The sequence below is a fragment of the Lethenteron reissneri genome, chromosome 35, assembly GCF_015708825.2.
Source record: "Lethenteron reissneri isolate LAM-NWPU_2019-01 chromosome 35, ASM1570882v1, whole genome shotgun sequence".
In the NCBI taxonomy this organism is placed as follows: Eukaryota; Metazoa; Chordata; class Hyperoartia; order Petromyzontiformes; family Petromyzontidae; genus Lethenteron; species Lethenteron reissneri.
The window spans coordinates 1,414,301-1,440,209 of NC_083813.1; the positions used below are offsets into that span (position 1 = coordinate 1,414,301).

At 46.2% G+C, this 25,909-nt stretch overlaps 1 protein-coding gene across 3 annotated transcripts in view; it reads right to left on the minus strand.

Moving 5' to 3' along the window:
* The window catches only part of LOC133350798 (zinc finger homeobox protein 3-like), a 201,541-nt gene that overhangs the window by 20,310 nt on the left and 155,322 nt on the right, over nucleotides 1-25,909 (minus strand). For all 3 annotated transcript variants that reach the window (XM_061565541.1, XM_061565539.1, XM_061565540.1), the window contains exon 6: nucleotides 3,722-3,879. In XM_061565541.1, the coding sequence (XP_061421525.1) occupies nucleotides 3,722-3,879 (158 nt within the window). The remainder of the gene's footprint in view (nucleotides 1-3,721; nucleotides 3,880-25,909) is intronic.

Below are 25,909 nucleotides of genomic sequence, written 5' to 3' on the forward strand. Positions count from 1 at the left end.
GAGGGGCTGGGTGGGGAGGGTGGGGCTGGGTGGGGGGTGGGGCTGGGTGGGGGGTGGGAGGGGTGGGGCTGGGTGGGGAGGGGCTGGTCACCCCGTGGTGATCTTATAACAGGACCCTGCGGGGTGGGCTGGTAGGAACGAACAATTGAATGGCTATAATAAAATGAAATGGCAAAAAATGGCCGCCAATAAGTGGATGCCCCGTGGCCCCGCCCTCCACCCGCGTAACCCCGCCCCGGCCACCAGTGGCCCCGCCCCATCTCGGTGTCCCCGTCCCCAGCTCGTTGCCCCGCCCCTTACCGCCGTAACCCCGCGTAGCCCTGCCCTCCACCTCGTGCCCACGCCCCCTGCCGCCGTTGCCCCGCCCAGCCCCGCGTAGCCCCGCCCCCTGCCGCTGTAGCCCCGCCCAATACACCCCTAGCGGGGGAGAGATTCCCAGGCCTGGCTCTAAGCTGGAGAGCTGCCGACGAGGGGGGGGGTAGGGAGTTGTTTTTAATGTAAAAGCTTTAAATTTAAATGTTTCTATTAAAAAACATCAGGGAATGTAACATTGTTAAACATTAACTCCCTTTCACACACGCGGGGGAACTATACGAAGGGAGAGTTTGAGGCCTAGTTCTAGGCTTTAGGCCTAGCTGTAGGCCGCCGTGAGTTAATTGTTAATTTAAATGTTTTAATTATTTATGTAAAAGCTTTAAATGTAAATGTTTCTATTTCAAAACATCAGGGAATGTAACATTGTTAAACATTAACTCCCTTTCACACACGCGGGGGTACGATACGAAGGGAGAGTTTGAGGCCTAGGTCTAGGCTTTAGGCCTAGCTGTAGGCTTTAGGCCGCCGTGAGTTAATTTTTAATTTACAAGTTTTAATTAAAAGCTATCTCAGGGAATTATAAGGGAATGTTACACTTGTTTAGCCAGGAAAGCCTCATTAATTTAAATGTTTTAATTAAAAGCTATCTGAGGGAATTATAAGGGAATGTTACACTTGTTTATCCAGGAAAGCGTCACTGAGTGTAAAGGTTTTTGTAGGGTCATGCCAAGTAGTTTGCAGTAGGGGGCGATGTTGCTACACGGACGGACGGACAAACGATATAATCTATTGTAGGCTGGTCCACTTCGTTCCTACCAGTAACACTCAACCTATAACCTACTCACGCCGGCTTGTGCCCGCCCTCACAGTCGGCCATATTTACGGAATACACCACGCCGCCGTTGACCCTGGCCATTGATCGAGCAACCCAACGTTCCTACCAGTTCCCTCCGTAGGAATGTGTTGTACAACTCCCTCCAATACGAGCTCACTTTTTGCCTTCTTGTGGTGAGGGCGCCACGGCGGCGAGATGTTGACTACCTCGCCTGGTATGCAGGAGGTTGTGGTTTCGATCCCGACCCTGGCACCTGCTGTATATTTGTTGTTTGCGTGTCTCTCTCTCTCTCCTCGTGGTTGCGTGGATTTTTCTCCGGGTCCTCCGGTTTTTCCCTCCACATTGAGAATCAACATCGCGCATTCAGAGTATTTGTCTGCTATACATTTCCACGTGATACGCTACTTCGTTGAGCTATAATTTATGTGAGCCAGGTCGCTTCTGAAAAATAGCCACACGGCTCAGTGGGCTTTACCTGTTGATATAAAACTAGTAAACAGTAATAGTTACCGAATTCTTAAACGTCCACATTAAGCATGAACATGAAAATCGGCAACGGACACAACGACGTTCGGGCATGGCACTGGGGCCCACCACCCTTCGTAATCCATGGTGACTTTGAGAGTTGCTCACCAACAACAACACTTGCTCCAAAGGTCTATGAGGCTAAAATGGGGTTGTTGTTTTTTTTACACAAGGAGGCCCAGATCAGGTTCAGGTATAAATTGGCAGTGGTTTGGTGACGAATCAAACTCAGGGTACTTGTCACTAAACAACTGCTCCCCCATACAAAGACCCCCCCCCCCCCCCCACCGTGTAGCCTTCACAGGCTTTTGGAGCAAGTGCTGTTGGCCGGCAGGGCACACGAGAGGGTGGATGGCCAGCAACACGCCTGGCCGCCTTTGTCTCCCCAGTGGCGATGTTGACACAATGCACCACTTGATCATTTGAGGCCGAGTCGACCTAGGGGAGCCCCAGGACTGGTTCAGATATAGTCACCTATACACACGCTCCCCCATACCCACACACACTAACACAATTGGTTTCATTGCTAAGAAGTGAGAAACTATACTGAAGCTGAAATGAGGAGCGAACCTGTGAACACACAGCATGAGCTTCATTCATTTCCGTGGAAAGTTTATTTTTTAATGGCATTGCTGTATTTTAAGAGCATTGCTGCTGCTTTCAGAAATACCGAGGTCGTTTTCAATTGTGTATTGCACTTCGAGATGAGAGATTATATCTTTCGTGTATTTGACTGGAAAAATCTGCCATTGTTCCCAATGTTGATAATCCACAAATCCAGAGATTCGCCTTCTCCTCCGTCCACCTTGAAGAACAGCAAAAGTGTTCTTGCCAATTGTCATTGTGCAGAGTGTCTATTAAGCTGATAAGTCTCTTGATGTCACGCATGGACCGAGTGATAGGGATGTCCTTAAGTCTTCCTGCCGACCCCCAGATGCCACTCTGCCAATTGTTATTCCTCTTGTGTGTCCTTGCAGACTCGTGCCAACACTCCGATTAGGGAGTTGGAATCAAATGCCGCTGTTGTCGTGATTCATATTTTGCCTTTGGGTTCGGCCATTCGTGGTAGCTGTGGCAAGGATGTTGGCATCAAAACTACCTACATGGCCTAACCCAAAACAAATACGGATCATTATATTGGCTACAAAAAAAACCGACATTTTAAATTAAGCACGGTTGTCCTTCTATTCAACAGCTGGTGGAGGTGTAAACGCGATAGGGGTTTTAACAAGGTTAGCGCCGTGAATGCCGCGGTAAGCCACGATACAGAGGGGAGACTCTGGCAGGCCAATTATTTACTTCTGCAGACACAATGAGGTTGTATCACCAAGCACGAATACACAGCTCGAATGTGAACGCAGATGCCAGGTAATTTCTGCAGCAAATCTTCCTCTGAACATTCCCACACGGACATTAATGAGTGACTGGCTGCGGCCATCATGATGAGCACGCGCGGCCTGCGTTTCTCTGCGAGCAGCAAACCTCCACATTCGGGGGTCACCGTCGTATGGTGGACATCAAACGGGAGCAACCTCGCACTCAGGCGCGGTCATGAGTGACCAAATCCAGAACCGAAATCGCGGCCGCCACAGGTGCGAGTGTAACTGACAGCTGGATTGCTTCAATTGTGCGGGCTGCATTGGGCAGCGTGTGCTCCTCAGCGGCCTTGCCGACCTTTCGGAGCCGGCCACGTTCGTCCACACCGTTCCGAAGCCTCGTGAAAGAACGTCCGTTTCCCCGGCTCGCCCGTAACAAACAACAACAACCCGCGCGTACGAACACCGCTAAATGTATTTATAATTACCGCTGCGCTTCACGAGGGAAGGAATAAACGGCGCTCATTAGCGCCGCATAGAAACACGCGGGACAAAAAAAACCCACCGCTGGCAATTAGAAATGCACACCAACCTCACGCTTCCACAGCCAGACTGCGGAAACCTTTCCCGATGAAAACGACGCCACATTTGGCAGCGATAAAAAAGGCAGCAATCACACCCAGGTGTGTGTGTGCACGTGGGGTGGCACCAGCGACCGCTGACACCGCACCTGCTGCTGTTGCTGCTGCTGGTCAGGCTTGCCGCCGCCGCCGTCTTCCGTAGCTTTGGCTCGTTTTGGTGCGACGCTTTTGTCCTCATCCCCGTCGGCTGGCACCCGTTTCCCCGCTGCAACTCTGCCGCTCGCATCTTTGGTTCCATCCCCAGCACCTGAGGCAGACACCAAGCACGCGACACGCTGCAACATGTGTATTGTACGCTCGTTGAACTTCTTTCGCACCGTACGTAGGCAATCGCGATCATCAGAGGTGCGGGCGGAGGAAGGACAAACCAAACGCAAAAATCACTTCTTAGGAAATTAGTTTTCAGTCTAAAATCTATGCCAGCCTTTGGGTCTCTGTGCGATGAGTCTATGGGTCTCTGTGCGATGAGTCTATGGGTCTCTATGTATATTTGTATGTTGAACTTCTTTCACACCGTACATAGCCAAGCACTCTAATCAGAGGTGTGGGGGAAGAACAACAAACTAAACACAAAAAGTAATTCTATAGAAATGAGTTTTCAATCTCATGATTTAAAAGTACAAATCTCCAGTGGCTTCCGAATATCTGAAGGAAAAGCGTTCCAGACGGCCGCAGAGGCCCATCTGAAAGCGCACGATGCAGTGACCGGCTTTGTGTGTTTTTGTTAAAATCTTTATTTAATTATTGTTAATTTTTTCATCGTATTCTAGTTTCATTAAGTTCCATCACATGGAAGCGTTGTGCTCGGGATAGCCTGTGTAGGGTGGAGTGGTTCTGTGATACGTGGTCATTTATGGCATTATTTTGTATCTGCTCGTATTACCATTTTAAGGCAGTCTGAAAATATTAAAATAAACATCCGGCAAGCCTTGATACAAAGCGATGCTTGATACATGGTGATTTGATCGTGATGTTTAAATTACCCCATGCAGACTAAGGTTTTTTTTTTACTTGAACGTCTTCTCTGCACACGAATACCATTGAACCGTTTTACCTATGGCAGCAGCCACAAAAAGGCCCCACTATTTTACACGAGGACCCAAATATGTACAAGGTTATCTTGTTTTGCCCTGCAAAGCACGCACCCTCTTATAATTGCGGGACGAGGGTATGCATACCGCCATCAAACATGAAACTGCAATTTCAAAAACGCTCGCGCACTGTCAAATTAACTTGGGTGCACAATCACCACCATTTTCTGGTAGTTAGTGTGGGAATGCTCTGGACGGCATGTGCATAGCTAACAACACACACACACACAAGTGGTCCCAAATCCTCGCCGCTATGACATCATCGGAATATTGATATCGTCGAGGAAGGCTACTCAATTATTTTCTCACAAACGTTATAATTGTGCAGCGTGTAGCAAATTAAAACACGTGAATTGATACGTGAATTGATGCGTGGATGTAACCCCCCCCCCCCCCAACCTCGTGCTGCTTAAAGAAATACTACACGATTTATAATAACAAAAATCTAAAGAGAAACGTGGGGGGAGGGGGGGAGAAACCCAATTATATAAACTAAAGCAGCCTTTTTATTAATAACACCACATTGTACTGTCCTTGACAGTGCTTCAACGGAGGCTTTCAAAGTGCAAGTGGGAGCGGTGCAGAGTTTGCAGTTTTATGTTGAGTAAATTAATCCCTACAATGCCATTACAGCGCCGCAGCAGTTACACAGCCACCGCCATTAATTACCCATGTCGGTGGAGTGAGCAGTTTGCTCCTCAGGCAGTGAAAATTATCTGCTTTTCCAAAACGATCAGCCACTGTGGTTTTGCCTTGAGTCAGCACGTCCGCAAGCCCACCAATTCCTGCATCCAAACAGTGTTGTCTTTTTTTTTAAAGAGCCCTGAACATGAATTTAATAATGTATTTATTTTCTTACCTAATTCATGTCTTTTTTTATGCAGCCTAAATGGAGGCTGCTTCTGCACGGGATGCATTTCAGAGATGCTGAGTTGCAGTTTTCTTTTTATAGAGGGGGGGAATCAAAGGAATTAAAATGAAGCTGAGGAATTGGAGTCATCCTCGTGTATAAAACGATTGCTAAATTGCGTTTCCTTGCCTAGCATCATTTCAAATCACTTGTATTGTTACTAAACAAATTACACTAATTGCATGGCGGTACACTGTTGCACTGTTGTACTGATAGTGCAGAGTTAAAAAAAAAACCCAAATAATTAGACAATTGGTTGCTTTTGTACCCACAGGAGCACCCTGGGGATGGTCGTGTTTATAGCTTCAAACCAAATCTACGGAATTGATTTTATTCTTTCTACATTAAGAGTATGCACCGGAGCTTTCGGCGCAAGAGCGAATCTCCGCGCGCGGACAGCGTCCACGGACAGGTTATGGTTAAACGCACGCACTGCCGCCCCGACAAACGAGAGGAGCCCGCGCCATGCAATTGGTTATTGGATTAATCAATTAATGAGCAAGACAGCTGTTGAGGTTACTTTCAAATCAGATTAAAGACATATAAAACAAAGTCCACTTCAAGTCAGCTAGTTTACTTTGCTGATTAACCCATACGGGGGTGGGGGGGGCGCAAGGTTTGTCTGAGTAAACACATAATTAATATTATTCAGTCAATGTATCTCATTGAAAGTTCTTTGACATCAAACAACAACAACGCATTTCCGTTTCAAAATGTACCAAACTTCAAATAAAAAAATCTGAGCAATTAAAGCGAATTACAGAGCAAAACTATCTGCTCGCGATTTCATATTTACTACCACCGCTCTAATTACATGCAAATAAAGGACCAAGACACCCCCCACACGCTAATGAAAAACACAAGATGAAAGTAAGACAGAACCAATGGGCAAGTCTTAAAAGATGAGTCAGACAGAAAAGCATTTAATTGCTGGCTGAACATACACTGGGCTCATTACACAGCTCAGGAAGAGGCTCCGCGGCCTCCGATCGATGCTATTCCCTCTCCGCCGCCCGCGGCGATGCATGCCCCGCGGCACCAGACACCGCATGCCCTAGCTTAATCATCAATTATACATTCGCACCAGCCCTCCGACACATTGTAATTCCAACCTGCTGATTAACATCTGACGAGGGCCGCTTTTATGGGAAGAGACAGGCGAACTTCTCCGGCGCTGGACCCCACACACGGCCGTGCGGAATGCACGACTCGCGCGCGCGCAAACGCAAGGACGCGCACGCGGCTCCTGCGATGGCCCAGCTGCTGCTGCTGGTGCGTGAGCCTCGCATCCCGCTGCCCGCTGATTGATCGGCGTGTGTGGCTGAGCCCAAACGACCGACCGCCTGCGTTGGTGTCGGGAGCTCCCCGCCCCGGTATCCATTGATGGCATCTTGTAAGCTGTCGTACAATTTTTTTTTTACCGTCGGTAAATGCAGGATTTATTTAAAAATAAAAAGTCAGGTCATAGTTCCGACATGCTCAAACGAGCATTGGCTGATGCTAATTTCGACTGGCGACTTTGAGTTCGTCGAGGAAATTCCACATTCCAATAACGGGGGGGGAGGGGCGAGTCTATCCATCAGACATAAATGGTATTTATTTTATTGACCTCAGAGCGATTATGGGATGAATCGACCCACAATTGGGATGTGAACCCACAAGCTTCTACATAGGACAGACATCACATACGTCATCAACATATCCCCGTGCTCTTTTGATCACTGGGCAGCGCTTACATCAGTGGTCCTGAATGAGTGGAAAATCCACATAGACATGACAGGGACCAGTATCTTCACAGCATGGCCAACCTTTGTTGACTAAAGATGACGAGGCAATCACCCAGCGTTGCTCACTTCCACGATCCTACCGAGGTCGATGGCTTCTGATGACCCGAGCCATGATTATGAGTCACGGTGTCACGGTTGCGAACATGCTACCACAGCAAAAGGAAACGTGAGCGTAAGAAGAGTGGCAGAGGCTCCCGGTCATGAGAGCTCAAATCCTGATCACGGCTGACTCGGCGGCTCATCGCTCCCCCCTCCCCGCCTGCCGAGGTCTGTAGAGTGAGTACCGTCTGGTTGGATGCCAATAGTTGAATGCCCATGAAGAGACCGTATCCACCTTGGTAATGTGGACCTTTCACCACTGGTTCATGGAAATCCATGGCAATGAGTCCTATCTGACGTTAATTTAAGCCGATATTAATGTTAGCCTTTGTGGTATACATTTAGACATGATATGTGTGTACCTCGTTCTTGTTTTTAATGGAAAAAAATTAACACGTATTAAAATGTCCAATTTCCCAGCAAAAGCTTTTTTTTTCTTTCATTCCTTTTCAATTTCTCATCTCAAATAATATCTTGATATTACGCAACCGTCACTCAACACTCCCCACCCACACAATCCACCAAAAGGAGACCTTTGCTGTAAAATATCCTTTTTTGTTGCTGTGACTTCACACGTAGCAGCAACCTCTCTGCCCCAGCTTGGGAAACCCTACCCAGTGCGGATTGTGCTTTTGGAGAATGTCCTGCTGCCAAGCCTGTTATGGTCCACCTGCGTTGAGCGCCAACCATGTGCGGTGCACGAGCCTCACTCATTCTATGCAAGTGGGGAAAAGGATCTCCCTCGAGTTGGAAAGAGGTAACCGGGGTCGTGAAGTTGGCGACTTGTCCACCGGAACGTGTCGCAGGGGTAGAATAAAAATTCGTATGCCCTTTGAGGCAGGGAACATTTTATCTTGCTGCGGAGTTTCGATTATGTTATTCTATTAAAAGCTGACGATGGAAAAAAATACAGATTCATCAGCAGTTTGTCCTGTTGAGCAGGACACGTGGCTTCCTTCGCTGCCAGAGCAGACGATCTCTGCTATACAAATTACATACAACGCGAAATTACAGTGGTCAGCACAGAATGGCTTCAGGGAGAAGCCTCATTGGACTATTATTCGGTGTTTTTCTCTCGTTTATATGTCTCTGCCAGCGTGGTGAGGTATGACCAAACAATCCCTGCGGTGTGGGAAGGCTGTCTTCCAACAGTGGATCGACAAAGCGCTGTACACGTACGCACACACAGTACTTTATCAATGCACCGGTTACACATGGATACATGACTTTTTACAGGCTTTACAAAGAGTAAGCTTGATGCATCAGTACGAGCATTGTGTAATGATGGCAGCACTTTCAAGTGAGGCCTTAACTTCCATCATTAGTTTTAAGTGTTATGAAATGCCATTTAGATTTATTTTATTATTACTCGGATCCAAAAATTTGTTTTCAATAAATCATAACTGTCTCCGAATGGCAACTTGTTTTTGATATGGATTATATTTCATTATGTTGCCAAGGTTTGCGATTGTACTAAATAAAAACCACACACACACAGATTAACAGACTAAATCAGCATTTTTGTAAAACATTCATTTATAAGTATTGCAACTACAGCAGTGAGCCCCTACTAGGCTGGTATTCCCATTTAAATTTACAACTAAGCAAAATTAAATGCTCCATAACACATCGGCAACACCTGCACCCTTTAATCAACGGTGTCTGTGATGCAATGGGGCATTGTCATGGGCCAAACAAACCCTTTCATGTCGGAAATTACTGCCATGATTTTGCTCATTTATGCAAAGGCCCCCTGCGCCTACTTTGAAATGGCGATCTGAACTTGGCAAAACGGCGTTACGATGAAGGCATTTAGATTCCAGCCGCATTGAAAGATTCACCACACACTTGAAAATCAGAGCGGTACAGTGCACCGCGCTCTGCCTTTTATTAATGAGATGGGGAAAGCGGGCTTTCTAATCAACGACATGTCCAGGGCCTTGTTTACATTCGCATGACGGACAGGTGACGGCTTTGTGCCTCGTCACAGCGACAGGCGCATCCTTCTTTCGCGCGTGCCCACGCGTTCGGCCACGGCGCGCGGCCAGGGAGGGCGAGATAAATAGAAGTTGCGCGCGCGCGGGGTTCCAAACGAGTCTCCACGCCAACCCGTGGATGCACCTCGCAGTCCATAATCCACGTGTAGAATCGCGAACGCACCGGGGACAGACTCGGTGTTCGAGGCAAATTGTACGCTACCTTAAGCTGCGTGATCTTGACAGCTCGCGATTCGTGCGTAGACAATGTGAACGGAGACCAATACAAATCCATTACAATAAGTGTTAAATCTTGCATCCAATAATCTATATCTGCTTTAATATGTTTCATCGCTCATGGAAAAGAGAGAGGCTGGCGCTTGCATGAACCCAGGTCCGTAGAGCAGCTTACTAATTGCTGGAGACTTGCTAAGCTGTGCCCTGCACAAAATAAGTTGTGTTAAGATCTTTTCCAAAACTGATCTGTCTGAAAGCCAAACAGATTTAATTTCTAATCCCCGTCAGCAGACCAGAAGAAAATCCTACTTTATTTGAAATAAATTAATGAAACGTGTTAATGCACATTCAAAAATTGCCGAAATCCATTTTGAAGGAACCCACATTTTGAAGGCTATAATGGAACCACGGTATTTTTCATGCCATTTGCTCAAATATATAAATATATAATGCTTTAAAATGCCTACCCCATCTGCATGTAGATTGCATTATTGTAACCTTTGATGTTTTATTCAAGTGGAAGAAGGCTCTTTGGACACGGGGCAATCTAAAGTAATGACACATCTCTCCAGAGCCCATGTTACACAGCGGCCTGCTATACAGAGGGCCTTCTATACCCTACTCAAATTCGCGATTTTTGCTTCATCTCATAAGCATAACCATCTCCGTGCAGGCGTATTGTCCGAGACGGAATGAGATCCTAAAAACACTTTTGTTATCTGTTCAATGTTGCTCACCTGATCATGGAGATGCTAGTTTACAAATGTAACCTAAGGTGGCTTTGATTTGTTATAAAACACACAAGTCAATGTATAGAGGTCCACCCAGGCAGGTAATGCAAGACCCCCGCCAAAAGTGGAAGTCTGAGAGCCTAGTTTTTGACATTTTTAATGCATAGGAAATAAATACACGGAAAGGAATTAAACAATTGTACTTCTGGATTTGGATTCACTGCGCACTATGAAGTACATTGGAGGATAGCGAGCAGGACAGCGGTCTGTGCACTGTGCTATGAATGTGTTCGGATTCCGGGCCATGGCTAACATGTCAGTACATTGGAATCTGTCTGGTCTGGGACCCCACCCTGACGCACCCATACAGACCGGCGTGGTGAAGTATGGTCAAAAAAATTACCACGACCAACACGGGATGGTGGGTCCTTGGTCCAGCAGGGGATTCACAAGGGGCTGGAAATAACTTATGCTAATCATTCTTATTGTATGACATACTTTAGGGCAAGGTAATGAGATTGAGAATTGGCGAACATACAAATTCGTGTAGTATTCGTGAAAAGATGACGAACATCATAAAATCTTGCAAGACTCATAATCCATCATCATCCTAAAATATATTACCATCTTTACAAGAAACGGCAGTGTCTTTTGCATTTTAAGTTTGTCTTTGTCTTGCATAGAATTTAAAATATATATAAATTGTGGTGTTTTTTTTTTTATTAGAGGCTAGTATCATTAATGTTGTGTGCTACGAGGAAAGCTGTGTTGGACCCTAAATGTGCGTGTGGTTTCAGAATTGGGCTGCAAACTCACCCAGACAAAGCGTTGTGTGCGCTTTCATAATGGTGAACTACAATGAACCTCTATGGGAACCTCATTTGCCAGTAAAAATATGATAATTGGTTTTTTACCCTTCTATCTGACAACAAAACTGACACCAAAAAAGGTGTCAGTTTTGTTGCCAGATAGAAGGGTAAAAAACCAATTATCATACAATGAACCTTGCAACCACCCTATTGCAAATCCCATCTTAAAGTTGGCCTAATAAAATTATGCACATATATTTATAACAATTGCTTTGGTGAAGAAAATCTGTCAATACATTTGTTTTCAAAGCTAAAATATTTGTATTAACACGTCCAATTAGAATATATGCCCAACTAGATACTCATATGAGGCTGAGTTGATCCCACAGAGGCCCTGTACTGCTTCGCTAGCCAATGACGATCAGACTTGTACAATAATGCTGTTAAAGTCGTGTTTTTTCGTATTTCCGGTAACAGCATGAATTTTATTTTTTAAACGGTTATGACTGATTTTCAGCATAATATAGATGTCTAGAACAAATCTTGACTTAAAGCTTTTGTGACTGCAGGAATTCATATTCTTTGGGTCTTTCGGTAAAGTCACGTAGATGGGTTCAAAGAAAATAACAAAATGACAAAAAACTACGACGTTTAGATCGCAACACCCTTTTCCTCACGACGACCGCTTGTGTTGCGATCGAAACGTCGTAGTTTTTTGTAATTTTGTTATTTTCTTTGAACCTATCTACGTGACTTTAACGAAAGACCCAAAGAATATGTCTAGAACAATAAACGAGAAATGTTTACCTTGTTTAACCAAGAAGCGAAGACTGCTGCCACCGTGGGGTAACGGTCAGCACTCTGTGGCCTTTGCAATCTATGTACGTTGAACTTCTTTCGCACCTCGCGTAGCCAACCGTGCGCTAATCGGAGGTGCAATCCAGAGGTCACCGGTTCGATTCCATCTCTTGGCTCAGCGGTTCAAACAACGTTCCAAGTTTCTTAAATCCCCCACCCCACCTCTGTCCGCCCAGCAGTGTGAATGGGTTCACTGCAGTCAGTCGACCCTCAGGTAAGTGTGTCGTGGGTTCAAGCGTGGGTACTACCCACCTCTTCCAATACGTCTGGTGAGTGTTGAAGAGGACAACAAATACTCTCCAGAGCTCCCACTGGTGGAGGGCCCCGTCAGCCAGCAGTGGAGCGAGCAAGCAAATTGCAGAGCTGCACTCTCACCGTCTATAGAAGAAACGGAGGAGACGCACCACCCGGTGACCTGGGTGGCGTGCCGTTTGCATGTTCTCGCGAGCCAATGGGCACATTCGTTTCGTGATGTTCCACTGCAAAAGGCAACCGGTTCCTCACTTTCTGACGACAGAGACAGCACTCTGCCCATTTTCTCTCGTGCCCAAATTGTTTTAATACGTTTATCTTGTTGAATGAGATTAATAGGTTGCTGTAAGACTCTCTCTTTCAACGGTATGACTTGCAGTGTCCTGGTCAGGAGCACAGTGAGCAATGCTGTCATTGTTCTCTCCACTCCCTTATCATTATTGGCATTTGCAGCGGTCTGCTGACACTGCTGCCTTCAAATGCCATTAAGTGTTTCCGAGCAAAAAAAGAAAACTGATATCAGTTCGGAGCAAGATTTGAGATATGTACTTCCCACTGCCGAAATGTTTTCCCGCAACCTCTGGGCATGCGCTGACCGAGAGTGATTAGCAGTTATCTCGATCTGCCACCTACTATGTAACGTCCATTAGATAAAACGGAAGCCTCCGATGCTAGATCTGCGAGAGAGTTGCACCGAAGCGCCAGGGTGAAGCCAAGATACTGCGAACAAAGTTTTACAAGCGCACGCAACTACAATGGAATATTCCACGCACGATAGGCCCTAAATAACTTGAGGTAAAGCCCCCTCAGTCTCGTACCGAATGGGCTGGTAGCTATCAAGAGAAACATAGGTTGTTCAGAGGCTTGCCTTGGTAAACAGCTGCACTGATTACGCAAGCCTGGATGAGTAGCGGGGCTTTTATATTGGAATCGTTATTATAAAATGAATGGCTCAATAGTAGCACAATAAATAAATACTCTGATTCGGACATATAATACCTCATCAAAGTGGCTTATCATCACATGTCGGAATTTAGAGAAGCCAAAAAATCTAAACGCACGTGGAGGGGAAATGCCACGCAACCATGGGGAAAACAACGAAACTCCAAATATACAACAGGCACCGTCAGGGTCAGGATTGAACCCACGATCTCCTGAGTAGCGGGCGAGGGAGATCACATCTCCTCGCCCCATGGCACCCACCTTAGGAGTACCGCATTTAACACGCCTACAAACACGCACGCACCTATTGTGCAATAAATGCATTTTCCTTGCGTACATAGGAACGGCCCAGATCTGTGCCAAAATACCACATTCAGAATAACATTTATTGGTTTACATTTGAAATGTTCAACATTCTTTTGTTGTTGTTGTTATTATTATCTTGAGATTCGAGTCTCGACATGTAAATGCCCAGTTAAAATTCAGATGTGATGACGGTTACCACATGGGAACCATATTCTGAAACATCACACGACCTACGAGCTTTACTACCCGGCTTCGCCCCGGGACTTGGATTCTTGTCTTGGATTAATACACGGCCTACGCGGAGGGTGGGGGGGGATGCGTCACGTCAGCAGGCACACCGCGTGACGCTGCCGCATGCGGGTGACATGACAGATGTGACGTCATCCGCTCACTTGCCGTGCAATATATTATATCCATTATTGCGCCTCCCCCAAAAAAATAAAAAGTCTATTTTTATACTCTTTGCATTGTGTACAGTTTGTAAACTACCCACATGCCAAATTTCAAGTATGTTGAATGTCAGGAAGTATATAGTTATATATATAGGTTACCTATTTTTATTTTACCAGGTAAGGCCCACTGAGCTATGTAGCTCTTTTTCAGAAGCGACCTGGTCACAAATCATAGCTGAACGAAGTGGCTTATCAAGTGGAAATTTATTGCAGACATATACTCTGAAGGCATGTTTCTAAATGTGGAGGGAAAACCCAGAGGACCTGGAGACAAATCACACGACCACGGGGAGAGAGAGACACCCAAACTCCAAATACACAGCAGCAGGCGTCAGGGTCAGCGTCGAACCCATGACCTCCTGCAGACTCGGTGAGTTCATTAACATCTCGCCACCGTGGCAGAGAAACACCGCGGTTGGGGAAAAGGGGGAGATGCACGGGGAGGGAAGGGAGAGAATGAATCAGAGCGGAGAATGGTGGACACGTGGGGGCGGTGGAGGCGCGAGTGACTTGGACAGCCATGTTACCGGGGGAGCCTTCCATACGGGGTACCGTTACGGTGGTCACGGCACGCACAACGTGGCGCTGCCACGATCGCGGAGACGTGCACCGACAGCTGGATGTACGCTTTAATTACAAGCCGTAGTGTCCGGTGTCATAGAAATGGGACACTATGGTATGGGGATGTATAAATGTACGTGTAACAGTGGGCTAGGTGTACAGCTATAGGTGAGGGCAACTAATAAACAAATCTATCATAATAATTAGAAAATAATGCCCCTTGCCCAGAAGAATTTCACCGAGTCTCAATACTCTTTGCCCAATTGCCCTATTGGGTGGCAAGTGGTAGGATATTGGAGCAGTTGCAGAAACCCCACGAATACAAATGGTAATAATGAAAAGCATCACACAGATGTATTAAACAATCCGCTGCTGTACTGCCATCTCGTGGCCCCCTCACATCCCAAGCCTCTATCTACGACTTGGCATCACAATGCAGTCCACCCCCCCACCCCCATACGATATTACAAACCAATGCAATTCCGCTGAGCCTCCGACCTCCGACAAGATCAGTCGCACTCAGTTGCGACAATGCTGCACGATTTGTGATTTAAATCCCACCCGTTGGATTTTACTCGCATTTCCCGCGTGCACGCACACTCACATTGGCCGCGATCGGAACATAGCGTTGAGCCAGGGAACTACACGACCCAGACGGAGGCGTAGCGCACAGATAGCCAGCAGGTGCTTCAGAGAGGTTCCTTGCTGTGCAGCGATGATTTGGCCTCTGCGCTCAGAGAGGGCTGTCGTAATCATCGGGATGGCTCCAGAGGCCAGGGCACCATGCGGGGCCCCCTCTGCGCTGCTCCGCACCGGAAATGCCTGCGAGTCTTTCGGTCTCATCTGGAGTTTCTTTTTATTTACTGCTTGGGATTTTTTTTAGCTCTCGGCTGACTAATCGTGTTTTTTCGAGGGACCTGTCACAACTTTGAGTGAGGAAGAAGGACAATTGCAAGCAACGCACTGTGCGGAAGATGCAAGTGGAACAATTAAAAGTAATGTTACCAATGGCCAGCAGAAATGAGGAGTGAAATTATAAAATCATTGCGTTCATGATTGGAAACTAGCGATACACACGGCCATAGTTAACACACACTGCAAAGCATACAAGATAAGACAGCACACACGCCCAACATTCTAACATGTCCGAGTCTCAGTAATTTACAATTAACGCAAAGGGTACAAAGAGCTACCCAGGAACACACAAATGAACCTTAGCATTTGTAACACCCAACATTACAAGTAACCAGTGGCATCCAGGTTTCAAGGGTTAAACATTAATTTCTTGGCAAAAGGGTATATATATATATCTCATATATAGCAGCAGCAGCAGCAGCAACCAAACTGCATATCGGGATCATCATGATTCCAAAGAACACAGGAAGAGATGTTACTATCCTTTGTGCAAGCACTTCCAAGAGTTCATGAATAGTGAGCCTGGTGAAATTTGGGGAGCGCATCGTCAGTAGTGAACCTTTGGTTCCTAGGGTGTTTCGGCCTTTCATACTATACACCCTCCCCATAGGCGGCTAGCGACAGGGTGATCAATCCTACGCTTGCGTCCCATTCCCAATTAGTCATAGGAGTTGCCTTGTTGTTGATAGCCAACATCCCATGGGACTATGCATGGCAGGGGCGTCCTCCTCCCTGAGTCAAGCATTGTTGACTGCATACCTCCTGGCCCTCTCACTTTGGGGCCCAGCTGGGGTCTTTCCTCTTCATCCAGAGCCACTGACTGCTGCCTTCTGCCGCCTCCGATACAGCTCTGATTGCCGAACGCTGGCTCTGGCCCTTAATTCCCAGGTCTCTAAGCAGTCTGGTTGTAGATGTTGCCACAAAACCTCTGCAGCCCACCTCCACTGGTCGGACTTCTGTGTTCCAGCCATGATGCCGTGCTTCGGCAGCTAGATCGGCATAGCGCAGATGTTTTCGCTCATAAGCCTCATCTACTGAGTCCTCCCAGGGTACTGTGAGCTCAATGATGAAGACCTTCTTGAGCGAACGTAATTCCCATCCCATCTAATTCTAACAACCCAATGCCACATTGGACATGCTACATTTGAAAAAAAAAACCCACTAAAATCCACCTTGTTAATGATGTCAATTACTGCGCCAATTCTAAATGTGCACAGTGCATTCGCATTCGCTTGCATAACTGTGTCTCGCTTCAACGTCACTCGCCGGTGTCATCGCGAGGGCCACCGTGTACCGCTGTATCTGTGTCTCGCTTCACCGTCGCTCACTCGAGCCATCGCGAGGGCCACCGCGTACCACCGGGCTCCAGTGGGAACCTCTCGAGCTACGCGTGAAGTCACGTGACGAGAACCACAAACCTCAAAATAGTTTGACTTCGCTGTGTATGCTATGCGCGTACAGGTGCAGCGTACATGCTGGGGATGGGTCAAGCTGCTTGAAACTCAACTTGCACCGAGTACAAGCAAGGTCCCGAGTTGCAGGTGGATTCAAGTCGACAGCGTATGTTGTGGTACGCTGGGTAATGAATTGACAATTCAATTGCTGTTTTTCTGTACATGGTAACATGCGCAGCATTAATGCTGGACAGTGCTACCACGATCTATACATGATATATAGCTTGACGTTTAACTCGATTCTGAGTGCAAAACTTCCACTTAAGGTGCAAAGTTGAAGTATGAAAATAAATGTTTAAATTGATTCAGCTTGTCTCTTTTTCCTTGAGCTCCGTCTCCGTGCCTCAAGAGTTCTCGACCGAACATTGCACTCCGGTTCACGCAACAGGCGTGCATTACAAGATATATTTTTTTCAATTCCCCACCCGGTATTTATCCAAATCGAAAGCAGGAGGGAACTTTAAAACTGCCACAGTTATACTCTTTATAAAGTCTGGCCCCCTTTTGCACAGGTGGTGCCAACCATTCAGAACCTTCAAGGCACTCTGGACGAGAGTGGCTGCAGACACAATAATTTTTTTCATTAGCAAACAAAGAGCGCCGATTGCGCGCCCGTGGAAATGACAATAATTGCCATAGCGGCTGTGAATAGCGGCGTCAAACGGTGCACGACAAACGCGAAGGGGGGCAAGGCAGGCAATGCCATCCCCCAGACCTTGACCAAATCTCCCATGCCTCCATTCCAGCCAGCGTCTGAGGCCTACTCGCAGGGGGAGACTATCACGTGACTCACGCAGATATTTCGACCTTTTTGATATACGGAGGACGCTCCGCCGAGGGAAGTACAATTCAATTTGTGAGTGCCGTACATTCATCGTTTGCCAAAAGAGGTGACACGTTTATTCACGGGTGATAAGGCGGCCTGCTTTGGCGGCCAGCGTGCTCGTCATTGAGCCAGTTGGCGTGGAGTTGATGGTTCAATTTCAGCCACCATCTATTTCTCTCGAGAATTACAAAATGTGGCATCTGTTCCAAAGTAAATGTCAAAGGCCCCCAAAGACAGTCTGCAAAAGTCGCCGGCATTGTAGCCTGTAGACCAAATATGACAATGAACCGCAACCAAACGTAAAAAAAAACAACAGAATGCCGCTGTGCACCATCCTCCTTCACAAAAAATAAATGAAGAATCTCAATGGGTTCTCAACACGGATTAAATGACATTAATTTACCAATTCCAAAAGTCTTGGTGAAAATGACACGGTGTTAAATGACTGGGTCCAGCACTATGCTGTTGAAACTCCAGCATGAATCTATTCCAATGACATCCTCAATAAAAATAAGAAAACACTTTTTAAAACAATTGTAATTAAGACACTAAAGTTGGATCGCTTAACTTGAATACTAAGTCTAGCCTACTCCTTATTTGCCCAACAATAACTTGAGACGTCATTTAATGAAATTGTGAATGGTACGCACTTTATATGTCTGCAGGAATCTTCAAATTCCACATCAACAAAGGCAGACCTAACGAGAGGTCAAGAGGTCAGCCCGGCCAACGTCGTTGATGCCACCGCACCTTGCTATCACTTTGTTCATTCTGATAGACTCCTTAGCAGCTGCACAGTCGTTAGCATCTGACCTCCGAGGTCTGCCCTTACACTATCACCCCTCTCATGGCTGTGGGATTCCCGTTCGTCTCCGAGCTCTGGGAGCTACCCCCCAATGCCATTCTCAGTCACCTGCCCTCCTCCATGCAGCACACGGACCCATCCTATTGAAACCTCATCTCCTTCATCACATCTATAATGCTCTCTTGCCACATCCTTTCCTGAACCTGCCAAGCTGTTTACAGTCTTCTACCATAAAATTGCCAGCGTTGTCTGTATGTATCTGTACCCAACTCCGGACATCCTCGCAGCGGCTTTTGGTTGGCCATCGAACAAAGACGGTGACTGTAACGCCGCTTTCAGATGTGCTTCTGTGGCCGTCTGGAATGCCCTTCCTTCCGGTGTTAGGAAACCACTGGAGCTATGCACTTTTAAATCCAGATTTAAAACTTATTTGTTGTCCTTCCGCCACACCTCTGATTATCACGGTTGTTTATGTAGCGTGTGGAATACGTTCAACATATATACAATCATACGCAATAATCAGAAGCTGCTACTCACTACAGTAAGGGCGGAACGACTCCCTCTGCAAGCACAGGTTCGTAGTTCACTCCGTCTTCCTCCACACTCGTCACATTTCACAGTAACCAATGGGAAATGTTGACCTTGAATGATATGGATGTAACAATTGATTGATTAAAATTGGGTCCTATGCGCATAATACAATGCATTGCATCATGCGTGTAAGAAATTATATTTTGATTCATGTACGTTTATACCATTATGGGTTGCACAGATTCATAGCGAGATATTTTCTGCATGGAGTGCCATGACAAACATCATTCATGAACCCTCCTGTGACCAACAGCCATGATCAGTCTCTGACTTGTTGACGGTGTAAATCATTATATCCCGATGATTTAACAATTAAGCCAAATATGTTTTTGTAATTATTTTTAAAAAGATAGACTTAGCAAGTTGTACATTGCCCATTTTTATTGTGTAACTATTTTGCCCCCACTTTATCAGTGATTTTAACCTGCACGTAATGTATAGCTGTATATAATCTGGCGTGTTGAAGGTATTGTTCAATGTACACGTGAAGATATAAAAATGCACAAGCTTTGGTGAGCAATTCTAAAACAGCACGGATATTTGAAGGCTACTTCATGTAAAATGATTAGAACGAATCACAAAAGACCGATGCGAGTGTTTTAATCTTGCAGGAATTAATATTTCCTAAAATGTTTGTACTAAATAATATGTAAAATGAATAACAGTAAAACCGTCGCTGTGCAAACAAAACTGAAAACAACCAGTATCGTTGCAGCAAAGTAAAACAAGTTTAAATACATTTGAAACCCACTTTCATCTGAAAACTCCCAAATTAAATTTATGATGGGAGGGGGAAACCTTATATATATTTTACCCATATCATACATCCCCACGATACTCTCTCAAGCCACAGTTATTTAAACAGCGGGACCCAGACAGTGTAAGCACAATCACGGAATCAGACAGCATTCACAAAGCACTGGCATCTACTTCAAGCTTTTGCACCACATTGTTAAACATTAAAGCCATCTGGTGAACATAAACCTACATCCTTTGCTATTTCACTGGATGTAAAAAAAAAAGTTTTTCGTGTAAAATGAGCAAAACCTCTTATTTTTTTCAATTCTGCCAACATTATTTTTACCCACCGAGGCTGATTCCAATGGGTTAGCCCTATCATACGGACGCCTGGCGGTCAACACGCTAATGGCCCATTACTCAAATTGCTCAAACCCACCTAGGGACAAGAGACAGGGCTGCACTCACGATCCGCATTAACAACGGAGCACCTGACCCAGCGTCTCCGTCCGAAGGCGAACATGAAGCAGTGCGCAGACTTAGGGACGCGCACCAGCGAACGCGGCGTTCCGATCGGAGCGAGCGGCGCGACGGCGGGGGCTTCCGCGGTGGCTAGGAGATGTTAACTACCTCGTCTGATATGCAGCAGGTCGTGGGTTCGATCCCGACCCTGATGTTGCCTGCTGCTGTATATTTGGAGTCTGCGTCTCTCTCTCTCATCATCACGGTGGCTAGGAGATGTTAACTCACTTGCCTGGTATGTAGCAGGCCATGGGATCAATTCCGGCCCTGACGCCTGCTATATACTTGGGAGTTCGCACATCTTTCTCCCCGTGGCCGCGTGGATTTTTCTCTCGGTCCTTCGGTTTTTCCCTCCACATTTAGAATCAATACGCATTCATAGTATTTGGCTGCTATACATGTCCATATGATAAGTCACTTCGTTCAGCTATCATTTGTGGCCAGGTGACTTCTGAAAAATAGCGATATAGCTCAGTGGGCCTACCCAGTGAAATGCAAATATATATTTTCATGTCGTTTTTAGCTCCAGTCAAAACTGGGTTTTCTACCCCCCATCGTTTCTCAGTTAAGGTAACAGGCAAAGGTGCAGCGCTGCAATTGCTCACACCACTGGTGACATGGAGGACCTCGCCAGACAGAGCTAAGGGCATCTGTTCTACTCTTCCACTGCGACCGAGTCGTATGTCAAATGACAGCGGAGTACCCGTGATGCTGCTTGGTGGACAGAGGTGGTGGGAATTAAAGAAAGCTGCCCCCACTGTAGCAACCGCGGTGCCAGGCCGCCGTGGCAGGCCCTGTTGATTCTCTGCTCAGGAGATGAAAAACAATGAGTTTATTGCTCGAGATATTAACCGGCAGAAGTTTCTTTTCCGGCAGTGTGAAGGTCTGAAATACAATTTGGGACCCTAAATAATGACTTGACGGTTTTTGACGGCACGTGTGCGCACGCATCGCAACATGCTGCAGGTGACGGTTGGTGGATCACGCCAGAAATGGGAGCGTGATGAGCAATGGTACCCTCCTCTTGTGGCAAGCAGTGTGCGGTGTCTTCCTGGAGACAACCTATAGCAAGTAGGTTTGAGAAGCATCTGTGCGTAGTTTAATCTCGACAAATCCAAGCGGGGGGTAGGGGGGAAATAAGAAACAGGGCTCATATTCCCGACATATCTCGAGGCATGGAAACACTCAGAAAGAGAATTTTCTAAACATGACCAAGTCGGACCTTCATTAAAGGAGTTTTAAGCCTCATTGATGCTTCCTGAGTAAAATAATAATAATAATTAAATAAGGGTTTTAGGAACTAGCGTATTATTTATTTTACTGTGAGATCCTTCTAAATTAGGTGTTGCTTAAAATCAGTGCCATTTATATCATAGAAGCACTCGTATAATTCTAGATTTTTTGGGGGGGGGGGGGGAGGATAAAATACTTTTTGGTAAACATTTGTTGTTAAGTGCTCGTAAAAAAATGTAAATAACATCAGATTTCATGCAATCACAACTTCCACAAAATCAACATTTACCAATGCCTTAATCACGACCACATTTCCAAGCACAACTAGGGTTGTGCCATAATTGCCACAAAAACCAGCAGACCGCACTTAGGGGCATATTCCGTCCAGTGGAAGAACGAATCAACACTCTGATCCTAACAAAATTCAATTTGTGAACGGTATTCGCAGCCTGGATACCGGTTGAAGTTTTCTATGACAAATAATTCCAAAATACCGGTAATGAGCCGTATATATATATCAGCGATCGCCACAGCATATGGTGTAACTTCTATGAGAGTGGGGTTGTTTGGTTACGGCCTTTTCCCCCGTTAGACACCAAAAACCTGTTTTACTTTCCCAAAAGCTTAGAAGTCTCTCCAAACGTGAACAGCTTTTGGCCGATATCTTTGGAAGCTTTCCAGTGTCACCGGTGGCGCCCGTGTAGATTACTTCTCGTCTACGCCAACGAGCTGCAAACGTGCCTTCATGGGCCATTTGTGGATTTAAAATAACAATAACCTTTATTATTGCGTGTGCCGTGCCCCGCTAATGTGCAAGACGCTTCACGTTTACAAATGGCTCCGGGTCTTACATTGTCCATCACTGTCTGTGGAGTAAATTTTGTTGATTTTCTTTGGGCACACTTAGTGGAGCATTCGCCATATTTTACACATGAAGGAGAGATGTGCAAATGCACTGTGAAAACATTTTACTCATTCCTCCCGGCACTATGTGAGGTCTACAGGTGGGACCTTGGCTCTCGAGTCTGAGCCTCTGTGTGTCAACTTCTGCGTGTGCACGCTAGTGGGAAGATACTTGCGCTCACACTTGCGTAGAATGAATGTCCACCAGAAAAAAAGAGAGAACAATAACGCGGTTCATATGGGATGTTTAAGTCGATTGGGCTTAGCCTGGACTTGTTCTGGTCTTCATAGAGTGAGATTCCTCAGCTCTTAACATCATCAAACTGAGTAGGGCCAAAATGCGTAAACATTTCCAAAGCAATAACAAAAATAAGCGTGTGTGCACAATTTCGCTTCACGCGCAAAAAAAAAATTAAGGACTCTTTTGGCAGCGGCGTACAAGCGAAGGCCAAAGGGGGCACTGTCCAAAAATGTTCGGTAGCTATGCATTATGTTCACCTCCCTTCGCACCGCGTGTAGCCAACCGTACGTAGGTTTCTAGCTCTATGCATTTGGGCTCCGGTCACGGTGCAAAGACTCAGCGGAAGGGGAAATATTCGACGCTAAAGGCCACGCGGGTACAAGCTGCTGCCCACTGGCGTGTGATGCTGGGCACGACTCGGTCGCTCTCTCTCTCTCTCTCAAATTCCTCATAGTCGCAACAACCGCAGATCGCCTTCACGCGGCACGAGGTGCAAACGCAGCGAGATTCGACCGCGCCCCACCGCCCGGTGACTTTACTAAAAGGCCCCCGCCCGCCTCCGCACAGGTGCACGAGACAAAAGTGCAAAAGTGCAGCCCCGCAGTTGGCGCTCGGTGCCTCCGTACCCTCTCCCCCAGTCCCCACCACAAGCCAAGCGTGTCATGGGGAGCCCCCCACCTTGTTGAATTACTCATGCAAACAACGACAATGCGAACACGGCACTGAGTTGAACCTGCACTGAGGAACTGACGCGCGACTTGCCTCCGCCCCCCCCCCCCCCCCCCGAGAAGGATCACCATGTTACGCAAAATAATCAAACACCCTCTTCGTGGTTACCTTTTGTTCTTTGGTGTGCGATTTAGATTTTAAGTAGTTGTTTTTTTAGATATTCAATTGCACGCATATGTTTTCTCACCATTGGAAACACGAGACGCATTCTGTATATATATAAAAAAACACAAAAACTAAACTACGATAATAGGGCAGGCTGCAGAGAGGGGAACAATGCAGCTTTATGTTGTGCGTCGGTATTATAAAATGTCGCGGCTTGTTGTTGTGAGCGAAGAATTGACAATATTTCATTCGGGCCTTGCAATTCAATTATGACTTCATTAAAGAACAATTTAAAAAGGGCCTTCTGTATGATTGTTAAGATATAAATTGAAAATTTTCTCGGAGAAAATAAAATAAACGTAGGTATACGTGCATTACAGCATTTCCACAGTGGCGATACAGAGATAAATTTAAACATCCAAAAGATTTTTTTTTTAATTCTCGCTCAATAATCACGGGCTTCAACGGCAAAACGTCGAAGCACGCAGAACCCGGAGCGCTTCGTTAGCGACCGACGGAGGGGAGGCCACGAGCGTGGCCGATTGGCAAATGCTCGCATGCCGCGTTACTCGTGAGCCTTTTGTCCTGACAACGTTCTTAAATTATGGTAATTTATAGGAAACACTAGAAAGACAGACACGTCTCGGGAGATGCATTTGGGCAGCAGGGGCAGACGGTGGAGGGGAGGGAGTGCAATGTAAGCAGAGGAGGAGAGGGGAGGGGGGTGCCGGGGGTTTGCAGAAAATGACATGATGGGAAGATTAAAAAAATCCAGTATGCCCCTGTCATCTGGATAAGGGTTTCTTTGCACAATGATGTGCATTTTTTTTTGCACTTAAATTAAAATGGGTAAGTGTGTGTATCAGGGGACACAACAGTGCGATAAGCACCAATGTTTAAAAATACATCAGCGGGATTTACTCTGTAAGCCTCCTACAAAGGTTAGAGCAACCGATGTTATGTCAAATCATTATATTTGAGATTTCAAATCTATTATGCTGCCATGTACCCATCAAAGAAGCTCCCGCTCCACCCGCATCCATTTCCCTTTTTCATCTTTTAAAGCTTTAAAGTACAGGAGCAGGGCTGTGATGCATTTTGTTAATACAGTCATTAACTCTACATGTATTTGCATCTTATCATAGCTTCGCTGCATAATCCAAGAAACCTTTTTTTGGGAGGCAAAATGCATTTTAAAGCATCCTGTGATACCCACTGCAGCCTTTGATCAAAAGCTCTAAACAGGCGTGGAGATGTCTGCCGTGGAGTGAAGTGTAAATGCGATTATTTTTCTTTTTACTACGACAAGATCCCAGGCTGTCGACAACTCACACTTACTACGATTGCAGCTGCACTCCGGTCGGACGGGCAGAGCCGTGCAACAGTGGAACGAACGATTGACGAAAAAAAAACCCTGCGGTGCACGGAAGCTGCGTTCCTTATTCTGACGCTGCTCAATATGATGGCATTCGGGGGTTCCACCTCCGGCAGCGACAGCCGCGACCCGTCACGGTCACCGAAGTGTACATTTAGCTGCAAAACCGCTGCTCTGTAAGAGTGATGGAGTGGGGGGGGGGGGTTACGTTCAAATTCAATATCGCGCAACATTTTTTTAAGGTTTTTCTATGAATATGTAAATCAAAATAGATTTTTTTTTAAAGTTTCCTGTTCCTTCCACCTCAAAAAAAACCCCATTACATTCTGGGCGATATATCTTTCAGCTGTGGCAAAGAGCCCATTTCAGACATCCCTTGGAAAAAAAAGGTAATTTTTGTAAATTCCCCTGACTCATTACGGCTAACTAACTTCAGATGTAGTGCTCCAACAGCCAATCGTCTAATAAGTTTGAAGGTAAGCAAACGTGAAAATAAATCGAGGGAAAGGGGAAACGTCATTGCTTGTGCTAGAGCCACGCCCGCCCGCCGCCCGCTCCCCGTGCAAACGGCTGCTTATCTCGCGGGCGAAATATGAAAGCCAGCCGAGCGGCCATTAAATCAGGGATACACTCCCGCGGCAGAAAATGAGATTCTCTGCGTGACGCAGGCGAAAGCCATTTTGTCTCAATTCTCCCATTTTGCATGAACGAGGCCGGGGCTCTGCCATTACGCGCGATGCAATAAGCCATGTGCTTTGTGCCCGAGAGAGAGAGAAAATAGAGAACCATCTATTGCACAGCGAAGGAGTTCTGATACGTTTTTACGAGA